General features: G+C 41.6%; 1 protein-coding gene across 1 annotated transcript in view; it reads right to left on the reverse strand.

The window, feature by feature from the left end:
• Positions 1-13242, reverse strand: part of LOC110497976 (pleckstrin homology domain-containing family G member 3) — a 58954-nt gene that overhangs the window by 3394 nt on the left and 42318 nt on the right. Inside the window, exons 9-17 of the mRNA XM_090209706.1 lie at positions 12323-12505; positions 12143-12235; positions 11972-12058; positions 6374-6407; positions 6018-6125; positions 4779-4888; positions 4133-4477; positions 2214-2309; positions 829-939 (exon numbers count right to left, since the gene is read on the reverse strand). Of these exons, the coding sequence (XP_090065832.1) occupies positions 829-939; positions 2214-2309; positions 4133-4477; positions 4779-4888; positions 6018-6125; positions 6374-6407; positions 11972-12058; positions 12143-12235; positions 12323-12505 (1167 nt within the window). The remainder of the gene's footprint in view (positions 1-828; positions 940-2213; positions 2310-4132; positions 4478-4778; positions 4889-6017; positions 6126-6373; positions 6408-11971; positions 12059-12142; positions 12236-12322; positions 12506-13242) is intronic.

The raw sequence follows: 13242 nt of genomic DNA on the forward strand, positions 1-13242 counted from the left end.
CTGACATTGGATCAATGAGCCAAGTCAAGTGATCAGGTTAAATCTGCTACAGCAGCCATGATCTCTGATCCACGTCTGGTAGTGCATGGCGTCGAATATTCTGACAACATGACAGAGACAGAATCACAGTAGAATGTGTAATAAAACGATCAGAGCATTTTGATTCCATTTTTATAGCTAATTAATCACAATTGCCACCGCCCATTTCATATGCACCTGCTGTACTCTGCTGTAAAATGTAGCACTTTAGTTTAATAATTAACAGTTTTAATTTCACAGATTTGACCCCAGTGTGCAGTTATAACAGACTAATTTCCAGCTGCAGTCTGGTTGTGGCAGAGTGTGTGTGTGTGTGTGTGTGTGTGTGTGTGTGTGTGTGTGTGTGTTTGTGTGTGTGTGTGTGTGTGTGTGTTGGGGATTGCAGTAGGAGCTGCGGGTAGGAAATAAGGGAGGGATCAAAACAACTTGTTACACTCGGCTTGGAAGCAGACAAGAGGACCCAGGATCTATTAAAAATTTTCCCTGTCCATGAGAGATGACAGGGGGCAACAGCATGTAGGAGGGGACATTCTCATTTACAGGGTATAAATACACAACCCCCTAGTTGTATTAGATCAGAACCATTTTGGGCCACCTACCAGTCTTCCCAAATTCCCATCCCCTCAAAAGATGAAGACTTTTCTGTTAGTATCCCTATATTTTAGATATACAGTACAACAAAACATTCATCCATTCAGAATCTCTTCAAGCTTAGTCTCATGTGACAGATTTGGTTCTGGGTGCCAAGCGCACCTTAACTTTGACCCAGCCAGTCCAAACTCTTCATACCTGGTCAGTGAAGGTCTCCTCTGTAGCCAACTCGCTGATCTCCTGGGCTGATGTCTCCATCCTCTCCCCCATTGGTCCCTTCTTAACTACAACCTCATAGTGTTCTTCATCCTGGGGTAGCAGAACACAACATGAAAGGGACTGCAGCATGCTTAGGGAACACTGGGTCTTAGATGGCCAAATCCATACAGTGGAGTATCACAAGACTTCTCTATCATCTGGTTCCAGACAGTCACAAGCTGGGCAGCACTGATTTGCATTTGGTTTTAAAGCACCTGTGTGACAATGCATACATTATATAGACAGCTGACATTCATATTACAGGATGTTCAACATTCAAGCCATTTTAATGCTATTATAGCAATTAACCTTAATAAAGCTCCTCTGTAGTTTTGGAAAAAGCAAAAGGGAAACCTTTTAACTAATGTGAAGACCAAAGCACATATTATCCTGACTTCCTGATTTGACAGCCAAATTCACCTTTGAAGTCATACATCAGCTCTGTGGATCAATTGACTCAATGCAAATGCACCCATCAAATAAGCACAAGGCTAATTGCTAACTTGTTTTCTCTACAATGTTGATTTTCAAAGCAAATTCTGTCACATGCGCTGAATACCTCAGATGTAGACCTTACCTTTTAATGCTTCCTTGCAAGCCCTTAACCAACAATGTATATCAATGATGTGTGTATAGATCAATGATGCCGCTCTTGCTGCGGGTGATTCTCTGATCCACCTCTCCGCAGACAACACCATTCTGTATACATCTGGCCTTTCTTTGGACACTGTGTTAACAAACCTCCAAAAGAGCTTCAATGCCATACAACACTCCTTCCTTGGCCTCCAACTGCTCTTAAATGCTAGTAAAACTAAATGCACGCTCTTCAACCGATCCCTGCCCGCACCCGCCTGCCCGACTAGCGTCACTACTCTGGACGGTTCGGACTAAGAATATGTGGACAACTACAAATACCTAGGTGTCTGGTTAGACTGTGAACTCTCCTTCCAGACTCATATTAAGCATCTCCAATCCAAAATGACATCTAGATTCGGCTTCCTATTTTGCAGCAAAGCCTCCTTCACTCATGCTGCCAAACATACCCTCGTAAAACTGACTATCCTGCCAAACCTTGACTTCAGCGTTGTCATTTTCAAAATAGCCTCCAACACTCTACTCAGCAAATTGGATGCCGTCTACCACAGTGCCACCCGTTTTGTCATCAAAGCCCCATATACTACCCACCACTGCAACCTGTATGCTCTCGGTGGCTGGTCCTCACTACATATTCATCACCAAACCCACTGGCTCCAGGTCATCTACAACTCTTTGCTAGGTAAAGCCCTGCCTCATCTCAGCTCACTGGTCACCATAGCAGCACCCACCTGTAGCACACTCTCCAGCAGGTATCGCTCACTGGTCATCCCCACAGCCAACACCTCCTTTGGCCGCCTTTCCTTCCACTTCTCTGCTGCCATTGACTGGAACGAATTGCAAAAATCACTGAAGTTGGAGACTAACTCCCTCACTAATGTCAAGCATCAGCTGTTAGAGCAGCTTACCGATCACTGCAGCTGTACACAGCCCATCTGTAAATAGCCCATCCAACCACCTACCTACCTACCTACCTACCTCATATTTGCTTTTCTGGTCTTTTGCACACCAGTATTTCTACTTGCACATCCTCATCTGCACATATATCACTCCAGTGTAAATTGCTAAATTGTAATTACTTTGCCACTATGATCTATTTATTGCCTTACCTCCTTGCCTCATTTGCACACACTGTATATTTTATATTGTGTTATTGACTGTACGTTTGTTTATCCCATGCTTTATCTTGGCCAGGTTGCAGTTGTAAATGAAAACCTGTTCTCAACTGAGTACCTGGTAAAATAAAGGTGAAATAAAATGAAAAAAATTATATTTAAAAATGCAGTTAAGAAAATATACATAGCCTCGTTATTGTTATTTTATTGTGTTACTTTTTATTTCATTTAGTAAATAGTTTAACCAACAATGCAGTTCAAGAAATAGCTACGGGCTTGTAAGTAAGCATTTCATGGTAACCTGTTGTATTTGGCACATGTGACAAATAGCATTTGATTTACTAAATAAACTAAAGTAAAAAAAGTATCACAATAAAATAACTACTAAGCTATATACAGGGGATACCAGTACAGAGTCAATGTGCAGAGGTAATATGTACATGTAGGGGTTAAGTGACTATGCATAGATAATTAACAGCAAATAGCAGCAGGGTAGAAAATGGCTCTTATGTCTTGGGGCTAGAAGCTGTTAAGGAGCCTTTTGGACCTAGACTTGGCGCTCCAGTACCGCTTGCCGCGTGGTAGCAGAGAGAACAGTCTATGACTTGACAATTTTTGGGGTCTGTAATGCCTCCGCAACACATGAGAGAAAAGCATGGTAGTGTGCGTGTTAACCATTAGGGCTGGGAACTGCCAGAGACCTCACGATACGACATTATTACGATACTTAGGTGCCGATACAACACGTATTGCAATTCTCACGATTCTATATGTATTGCGATTCAATATTGTGATATGATGTTCCAAACATATTGCTCACTATATGTCTGCTGCAGAGAGACAAGAGAGCATGAGAACATTTGTTTTGATCAGTCATGGAAATAAACGTGCTGATAACATGTTGGCTCACTATTAAAAAAAGAGATGGAGAACAAGCTATAGGATGAAAAATACCAGAGTTTTGGCGCAGGTACAGCTGACTAGCGCTAGCTAAGGCTACCTAGCAACAAAACAATTTAATTAAATCGATACGGAGTCAAGTATCAATATAATATCATCCAAAATTCTATTATGATGTAACTGTTGATTTTTTCCCACCATCACTATTAACCATTCCATTCTAAAAACCTCAAATTCAAACAATAACAGGCCTTTCAATAGTCACATTTTCCCCAACATTCAATGAAGTCACAAACATGATGAATTATAAATCTGATCTGCAGTGACCAGATTTCCATGATACTGATTGTTGTTACCATTCCTGGGAGGTTTAGTCCATGCAGTTATGTGAGTGTGAAAACCAGAAACATTCCATGAGTATGGCAAACGGTAGCTGGCTTTTAGTGAATTGCATCAAGGCTGAGTTAAACAGAGAGGGAGATGGTTGATTGGAAAGCCAGTGAAATTGCAGAGGAAATAGGAAACCCATTGGTGGCAGTGAGTCTCACCGTTGTGAACAGAGCAGAAAGTAAAGCCCTGGCCCTATAGTGCCAGCAAGAGATGGCTGCCAGCTTGGAGCTGGCAAAGTCGGCTACCTGGTCATCCTCCATCAGAATATCATCTGTGTTTATCTCCCCCTTCTCCTCCTCAGTCTCCTCCTCCTGCTGCTCAGTGCCCCCCTGGCAGGGTAAGGACCCTGGCTTAGGGTCCTCACTGGGGCTCAGCTGCTCCAGAGATGCCCTCCCGCGGCCTATCTTCTCCTGGGCTCCCAGCACGCCAGGCCTCTCAGTCTCACCTAGACTGGAGCCCAGCATACTGACACTAGCAGTTGGCTGCAGGGAACGCCTGTCCCCCAGAAGAGCACCTTCACTGTCTGTGCGCTGTAGCTTGAAGTCACAGAGAGTTGAGGTGTTATTGCAAGGCCAGCATAGAGATGTTCCCTTTTAATGTAATTGCAAGGTGTTGAAAATAATGGTATAAATGTGACTGCTTTAGCACGGCGTGAGATATGAAGGTACATCATGTGATCATGCCAAGCTAGCATGCTGTGCGCCCCACATTGTGGACACATCACTAATCAACAAAACCCTGAGCCCGAAACCTCTGCCTTTATTAACACAATATGGTTCAGCCCAATAAGCTTAGAGTAGCAATTCCTCTATTGGGGTTAATTTCTCTCAGCAAGGTTTATTCTGCATTTCCTTTCAGAGTCAGTGTCAAACCTGTGAGAACAACATCTCACTGAACCACATTGAACGGAGTCAACCGATTTCTCTTTTCTGCACAGAGGAGAAAAAAACATGGCAGGGAAAAATGTACTTTCATCATTGGGAAGCTTACCTTCAGAATGGCTGCAAGTCAGGAGAAGATAATGAAGAGGAGAAAATAAGAGAATGTCAACAATGCTGCCACAACAAAAAAGTAGAGTTATATCATACTGTAAACACACTAATAATATCTGAAAACTGGCAAGTTAATTGGATAAACTGTGAATGAGAAATGCCTCCTTTCAGAGACTCAGAAATAAGGCAATTCACAAGGACAGTCCTCTCTGACTGAGGAATATGAAGAACAAGAAAATTACAACGTCATTAGGTTTGTAGCTAAATTGATTTGAGAGGGCGTAAAGACGCCGGAGAGACAAGACAGAGGAACTTAGTTTATCCCTTTGTTGCTCTATATTTAAAAATCAGCAGAGATAACGAGGCTGACTGCACAGCCATGGCAGACTGACTGGGGAAGACACACGGAGACAAATTCCTCCAAAACCCATGTCTTTAATATAACCTAAACACACTTATTTATTTCCCAACTTATTACTGCTGTTCATATAACCATAATTACCTCTATCTCCCCTTCCATTCTCTCCCATCACTGCCCTTTCATTGCGGGTCAATTAGAATGCATGAGAGCAGCGCAAGCCACAGATCTAAAGCCAAAACTGAATTTGACTATTGAAAAGAGCTCCTGCATGACAAAGCCTTTCAGTAATATGGCCCATAATTAACATCATTATGGGTGATCTAGGGCAGAGGGGGTTGTGGGGTTGAGAGAGGAGTAGGGGTCTGGCCTTTTGATTGGGCTGTCCAGGGGTCCATCTACGGCAGAATGACAGCATGGGGTGAATACTGAGACTCAGTATTTGGTGACAGGGAACCTGAATCATGGCAGCAGTGGCTCCAGGGTTATGAGCCAGGCCAGCCTGTTAATCTGGTCTCAATCTTCATTTAACATACAAATCTCATCATGATAATGAATAGCCTCTAATAGACTCAGAATTCTCATGGACTGATATCACAAGCAATGAGCTTCTGAGACGCAACCAAAAACCAAGGAGTCTCGTTAAGAATAGTTTTAGACGGTAGAACTGTGGGGTAAGTGGAACCAATCAAGCCTGAAGAGATGGCTTGGCTTTGGTGTTGTTTTCCATAAAACAAAACATTGTTTTACTATGTAAAAGGGGGGCGGCAACTAACTCACCTGATGTCCTGCGCCCGGGTCTCCCCTCTGCGGAAAGGTCTTCAGCCCGGCAGTATCCAGCCTTCTTCAGCCTCTCTGGGCTGTAGCGGTACTTCCCCGACCCTGGGTCTGCACACAGCACAGCAAGCAACACCATCACTCAGGCACTACCGCTCACTCACTCAAAACCAGGTCAGTGAATTAAAGAAATGGTTCTCTACTATTCAAATGGGGACAACAGTTAATAATTGTTCCACATTTCCATTGAAGTGATCCTCTTGCACTCAATGACAGCCTGTTGCTTTGTTAACAGCCACAGCTATGTTTAGTGCCTTTATCTTGCATTCATATTAACCATATTTATCTGGAATACTCACAGAGAGAATCCATTTCGAGGATGGCGTCTTTTACCTGGAAGACAGAAATAAAAAGAAAACGGTGTCATTTTTATTAGACTTCAAATTTACAAATGCAGCATTGATACATTTATTTACATTTTTAAAACAAAGAACAGCTCCACCCCCCCACCCTTCCTATAAGGTGCATAGGTCTACATGTAAACAACAAACGTCAGCATGTCATAAAGGAGATTAAATGGAGATACACACCATTTTTTTAAATTTTATGCAGATGTGTGTTAAGACTAATAGTATTTCTTTGTCATAATATAAAATATATAATAAAAAAATGTAAAAATGTAGGAATGAAAAATAAGGGAACCGTAGTAGATAATTGAATGAGAATAATTTCTTAGGGTAATCTTACTAGTCATATTAGAAGGAATAGTATTTAGCGCCATATATGCAGTCTAGGTCAACATCTTAAAACTGAATGGGAGTCAAGTCAAAGGTTCAAGCTAAGTGTAATTGTTTATATTTAAGCGGGGTAATTGTTCATTCAGTAGGAAGGGTAGAGAAATCATCAAATAATGAAATAAAGGGTTGTCAAAGGGAGTACAATTTATCTGTTTATCCTCTTAACTTCTTCGATATAGGGGGCGCTCTTTTAATTATCAATACTCAATGCTATCAATTATTATTATCAAAGCTATCAATACTCTTACACAAATGCTTGTGTAGCTATGGTTGAAAAGCATATTTTGAAAATCTGAGATGACAGTGTTGTTAACAAAAGGCTAAGCTTGTGAGTGAATATATTTATTTCATTTCATTTGCGATTTTCATGAATAGTTAACTTTGTGTTATGGTAATGACCTTGAGGCTATGATTACGCTCCCGGATACGGCATTGCTTGACGCAAGAAGTTAAAGGTGAATTTGATATTTTCTAATTTAAGAAAAATTATATCTTAGAGCCATACAGTTAGAGAGGAAGGGGCTGCAGATTTCCAATTCAGCAGAATCCTGCCACGAGCCAGAAGAGTTGTGAATGCAATACTATGAGTGTTTAGACAATATACGGGGGGGGGTCTTCTACAGCTCCAAAAATAGCAACATAGGGAGATGGTTGACGTTGAATAGCTAAGATACAGTGACAAGATTTCAAAAGACGGAAGTCCAGAAAGCTTATCCATTTGGAGAAAGACCAGGATGCATGTTAGGTTTGCAGGAGACTGAGCACAGCATTCACATTTGTCCTCTATATATCAGGGTATATGTCTGCCTGTCTGGACTTGCTCACAATGAACTCGAAGGAGCACCTTGAACTGGATGAGTCCGAGTCAAGCACAGGAAGAAGACGAGTTTACCCTTTTTAATAGCGCTTTCCCACCAGTTTAAGTTCTATATTCATCTCATGTTCCCACTTCTCTATAGTTCTGTTAAGGGTGGTGTTGCCGAAGCACATAACATACAAGTAAAATGTATGAGACCTCTTCAGGCTAGATTTAAAATTTAAAAAATAAGTTTGTCTCATGGCAATGCCTGCGGCAGGTTGGGGAAGATCTTTCAAAGTCAACTCTGATTGATCTTATTTTAACGAATACGCCAGATAAATATGTTTCTACTGGCGTCTTCGTCCAAGAGATTAGTGATCATTGCCCAGTTGTGTTAGAGATGTGAGAATACAAAAATCTAAGCCTCACGCCATTACAAAGAGGAACGTCAGTCAACACAATCTTTATTCTAGTGACCTTGATTGTGTTTCAGCTATCCCTGAACCTGATTTAGCTTTGCGCTTCTTTGCAGATGTCTTCTATACCATTGTGAATAATCATGCTTCCTTCAAAAAATTAAGGGTTAAAAAGGTTGATTCAATGCCTAGTGCACACCGGAATTATCAAAAGTCATTCATAAAAGGGATGATGCTTGGGTCAAGGCCAGAAACACAAGCTTAGGCCTGTCAGACAAGCTTTTAAGCAACTGAGGAATCATTGTGTAAAATCTAAATATAAAAGGCTAAATCTGATTATTACAAAACTGCTCTTTCAGATTGTAATGGGAGCCCGGCTAAATTCTGGAAAAATGCCTCCTCTCTGCCACAACAAATTCATTCATACACTGGCCTCATTACAGGGGAAGAAAATGCCGTAATTGATGCATTTCAATCAGCGGGCTCTCTTTGATGGAACTTCGCTTTAAATACCATCAAAATGCTAGCTATTAAAATCAGATCAAATAACAATAGAGGATTAGAAATCAAAGGCTTTAAAACAAAAGGTGTCCATGTATGCCAATGACTCAAGTTTTATATTAAGTCCAGAATTGTATGGGAAGGTCTGCGCATTCCAAGAGTACAACCAATTGATTGCAGCATGACCCCAAAAATGGAGGAGGCAGGTGGCAGGGAGCTGGTCTGTCTGCCCAATGTAAAGGATCAAAACTGGCAGAGAAATAAAAATAGCATAAATAGGAAAGTGTACCAGTTTCATATGAGAACCAGGATGTTGACAGTTGTGCCATACAGATTGCAAAATAGTTGGGATGAGCTTTTTGGATGAGCATTCCTGAATCTGAGACCAGAAACGGGCTACCTGAGGGCAATACCAAAATAAATGGTCTTGATTCTGTATCCTCACAACAAAATCTGCAGAGCTTTGATGATTGAATGCCCCAAATATTCAACATTTTGTTGGTGGCAAGAATTCTATATAATACTTTTAACTGAAAAGCACAAAGTCTTGAATCTTGAGTCATTTTATATATCAACTCATACTCCCTGTACCATGGAATCGGTACATCTGAAAATGCAGAACATTGATCTAAAATTGACCCTAGAAATAGTACTGTTGGGAGATCTGGAGAGACCGGGTCAGTCAATTAATGATATACTAATCCTCTTAGTAAAAGTATTGATCTTAAACCTGAACTCTGTAGATTATATTCGATAGATTGAAATTGTATGTTAAACATCACTGCACAGTTGAAAGATATATGTTGCGTAGAAATCCGAAGAGGGTGGCCTGCAGAGATAGGTGGGAGGGACTGAGGGAAGATGAGGGTTGGGATGTGGAATTGGAGACAAGTGGGAGTGGAGTTGCTGTGCGGGAGATTGACCGTCATTCTAAGATAAAAGTATATATATTTTTTAATCAAACTAAAAGTACATCAGAATGACACTGAGGGGCAGTGTTTTTACAGCTAATGCCAGTTTGCCTGAGGCTGATGCGGTGTAGGTGTTTGTACACATGTATATATACACAAATTCTCATTCAAATACACAGACACACAGGTAAATAGTGCCATACATGCACACAAACAGTTGGCCTTGCAGTTACGGTTTTTGTTGTCCTTTTGCATTTTGTTTTCTTCCGTCTTTCTCTTTTGTTAATTTTGTTGGTGCATGGGGGGGGGGGGGGGGGGGTCTTGAAAGGGGGAATGGAATAATTAAAAAAAAAATATTATTTGTATTTCTTCTGGGGTTGGGGGGGCTTGGAGGGCTGGCGGTTGGGAGCTTGGGCCGGTGGATCGCTGGTTCAGGCCTCTTTTTTTTTAAACCTTGTGGGTGATCTGTCGACATGCCCTTGAGTAGGGCGTTGACCCTGGTTGCTTCTTTGTGTCGCTCTGGATGGGAGTGTTAGATGACTAATGTGATGTAGTTGAGTGGTTTCACTGCAAGTATATTGTATGTTTTAAGCATTCAATAAAAAAATAAAGAGTGGCAGAGTAAGAAATAATTTGAACTCAGAAAAGCCATTAAGGTTGCCCAAAGGAGAGAGTAAGAAACGGTCCGACTTATTTGTTTCTAGAAAATGAGTAAATCGATTACAATTAAGGTACAGAATGTTTCATCAGAAAGTAGGAAGTCTCCAAAATGGTCGATCCTTTTAACATAGCAAAAGTTTATATCCAAAAGTAGAGGGTGCATGGTCCGAAATGACAATAGCTAAGTATTCGTACGAGTCAACTGCTGGCATGAGTGCGTTATCAATTAAAAAGTAATTACACGGAAGGTGTGGTAGACATAACAAAAAAATGGAAAACTCCTTCACAAGAGTGTTTTGTAATATCCAGGGGTCAGTGCAACCATTCCATTGAATACATGTGGAGAAAGCTTTGGACATCATTGACTGATGGGTTCTAGGATGTGAGCGATCTAATTTTCGATCTATGACAGTTAATATCTCCTCCGAAGCTCAAATAGTGACTGTCCAAATGGATAAGAGACTGTTAGTGAAGATTACATAGTCCCAGTTGGGAGCGTAAACATTCAGCAACACCATGGGTGTTTCACAAAGTGTACAGGTTACAATAATGCATCTTCCTTTTGAATCTGTTATGACCTCTGACGGAATGAAGGGTATCTTCTTATGAATAAGAAAGGCAGGCCATCTGGCCCTAGTGTTGATATTTGAATGATAAAAACTGAACCACAGAGTCTATATATTGGTCTGTAGATGTTTAAGACGGAATAATAATTTGGATCTCTTGATTGGTCCATTTAGCCCTTCGACATTCCATGAGGTGAGCCTCACTGAGGCAACACTTTTTAAATGTTTTTTATTGAACCTTTAAGTAGGCAAGTCAGTTAGGAACAAATTGTTATTTACAATGGCAGCCTACCCCGGACGTCACTGGGCCAATTGTGCGCCGCCCTATGGGACTCCCAATCACGGCCTGGAATCTAACCAAGGTCTGTAGTTACGCCTCTAGCACTGAGATGCAGTGCCTTAGACCACTGCGCCACTCAGGAGCCCTTTTGTGTTGGTAGAGTGATAAGTCTTTCATTGATGATAGTGAATTTGAATGATCAGATGTCTCACAATCAGTTGTGATGTATTTCACAGAAAATAACTAGGCCAAACCTCAAAAAGTATGTCTATCTGCCTTCTCTTAGCGTTCAGCCTAGTACGTACCTTGCCAATTCAATGTGCCCAGGCTAAAACCTGTAGTGAGGGGAAAACTTCTTGCCCCAGGTTCTTAGTGAAAAATTCAGACATTAATTTAATGACAGAGCCCTCTGAATTTTCTTCAATATTTGTGATTCGTAGATTTGAACGCCGTGAAAAAATCTATACCATCTATGGTTTCGGAGAGGAGCTAGTTTTTCTCCAGCGATGTGCACCTTTCTTCCAGTGCAACAATTCTGTCACTGTAGCCAGATGGATAATGGATGTTGGCCATGGCCATCTATGGTTTTGCAATGCTATCAAGAGTAGCTGATATTGGGGCCAAAGCAGCATTCATTGTCCCTTTGAGTTCTGAGAATCATGAAGCAAAGTTTGTCAGAGACGGTAGGTAGGCCTGGTGCAGAGTTTTAGTCTCTGCACCTAGTCTCTTTCGCCATAGGTACTGTGGGTGAGTTTTGTTCCGATTTCTCTTGTCTTTGGGACGCAGTTTGTGAGCTATTTTCAAGTAAGAAGTTGCGTTAGACTTTAGAAAAAAAGTTAGTGAACTAGAACGTGTATATTTTAACTTTGTTGAAAAGAACAGAAGCCACCCTTACATACAACCTTCATTCACATGTTAACCCGGAAGCCAGAGCATTTGTTTAGAGGGAGGGATTAGAGTTGGCTGGTGCAAGATTGTGGGCTACTTGACAGGAGTGGAGAGGAAACCCTTGTCGTTATAGATTTACCTTCTGTGGGACAATGGTGTGGTGGTTCTCTAGAATCAGTTTCTTGATATGATGAGCCCAGAGACACTTCTCCTCTACAGTCTTGGCCTGAAAAAGACATTGTCAATTATACGGAGCTTATACAGAACTACACTTATTACAAGAGAGGACGGGCTTATGATCCACACTCACCTGCACAGTGTGAGGCTGCTTAGGATGCTTGAAGTGGATCACACTGAAGTGCAGGGGGTCCTTGGCGCTGTCAAGCAGCATCAGGGTCGAGCACTGAAACCACAGGGAGCAACGTTACGCCAACCCAACAGAGCTAGCTCATGGCATTTGGGTTAGGTTCCTCTACTTTTTGTTCATTACCAATATGTGTGTCTTGTAGACATAGTGCTCTCCTCTCTTTTTAGTGATGAGGAGCATCTTGTCAAAGAGGAACAGCATCCTGGTGTTCTTGGCATGTTGGACCTGGAAGGTTCCCTCCAGCACCAGCTCTCCATACGTAGTGAGGTCAGGACCCTTCCAGTTGATCAGGAGAGACTGGATCTCCTGCATAAACACACCTGATTGTATCTAGGTCTCCTAAACCTAGTCTGTGTACACAACACTGACAAAACTGTACATAAAAGCATGCACAAGGGGTGAAAAGTCTGAAGAGAACAGTATTTGTTTATAGAAAACAACAACAGGTAGGCCAGCAACCAATGGGCAGTGAACTCACCATTTAATCAAAGGCATGAATTGAAACAAATACAAAACCCAGCAGACACTGTGGCCCTGTGGTAGATTTATTGAGTCCCTACGAGGCCCCAAATCCCTGACCAAACTAAACAGAGGTCGGGGAGACATGGAGCTTTGAGCCACCTCGGAGGCTTACTGATCAATACCACTCGGAGCAGGTTTACACATTTGCTTTGGCCATTTTTTTCCTAAAGGTTTAGGCTTCAGCAAACGTCTTAAGGTTGATTATGGAAGTTAATGGGCTGCTTTATTGGAACAACAAAGACTGTGCAACTAAACAAACAAAAAAGTATAGCCTGCCCCCACACAGTACAGTAAACTCAGTCAGGGAGTTACTGTGGGAGCAGCAGGAGAGCAACCTGGAATAGTTGCTGGGTGACTAAAAGGATTCCCCATCAACACAACCTCCAGCAAGACAATGAAACAGCATAATAAAGCTATGGCCATGACAGACAGGATAAACTATGAGCAGAGCAAGAGTAGCTACACTTCATTAACTGATATAAAACCTATTGAGAAACAATCATATACAAAATTAGCCCAAT

Source organism: Oncorhynchus mykiss, chromosome 19, assembly GCF_057628025.1.
Source record: "Oncorhynchus mykiss isolate SJ-2025 chromosome 19, ASM5762802v1, whole genome shotgun sequence".
NCBI classification, from domain to species: domain Eukaryota; kingdom Metazoa; phylum Chordata; class Actinopteri; order Salmoniformes; family Salmonidae; genus Oncorhynchus; species Oncorhynchus mykiss.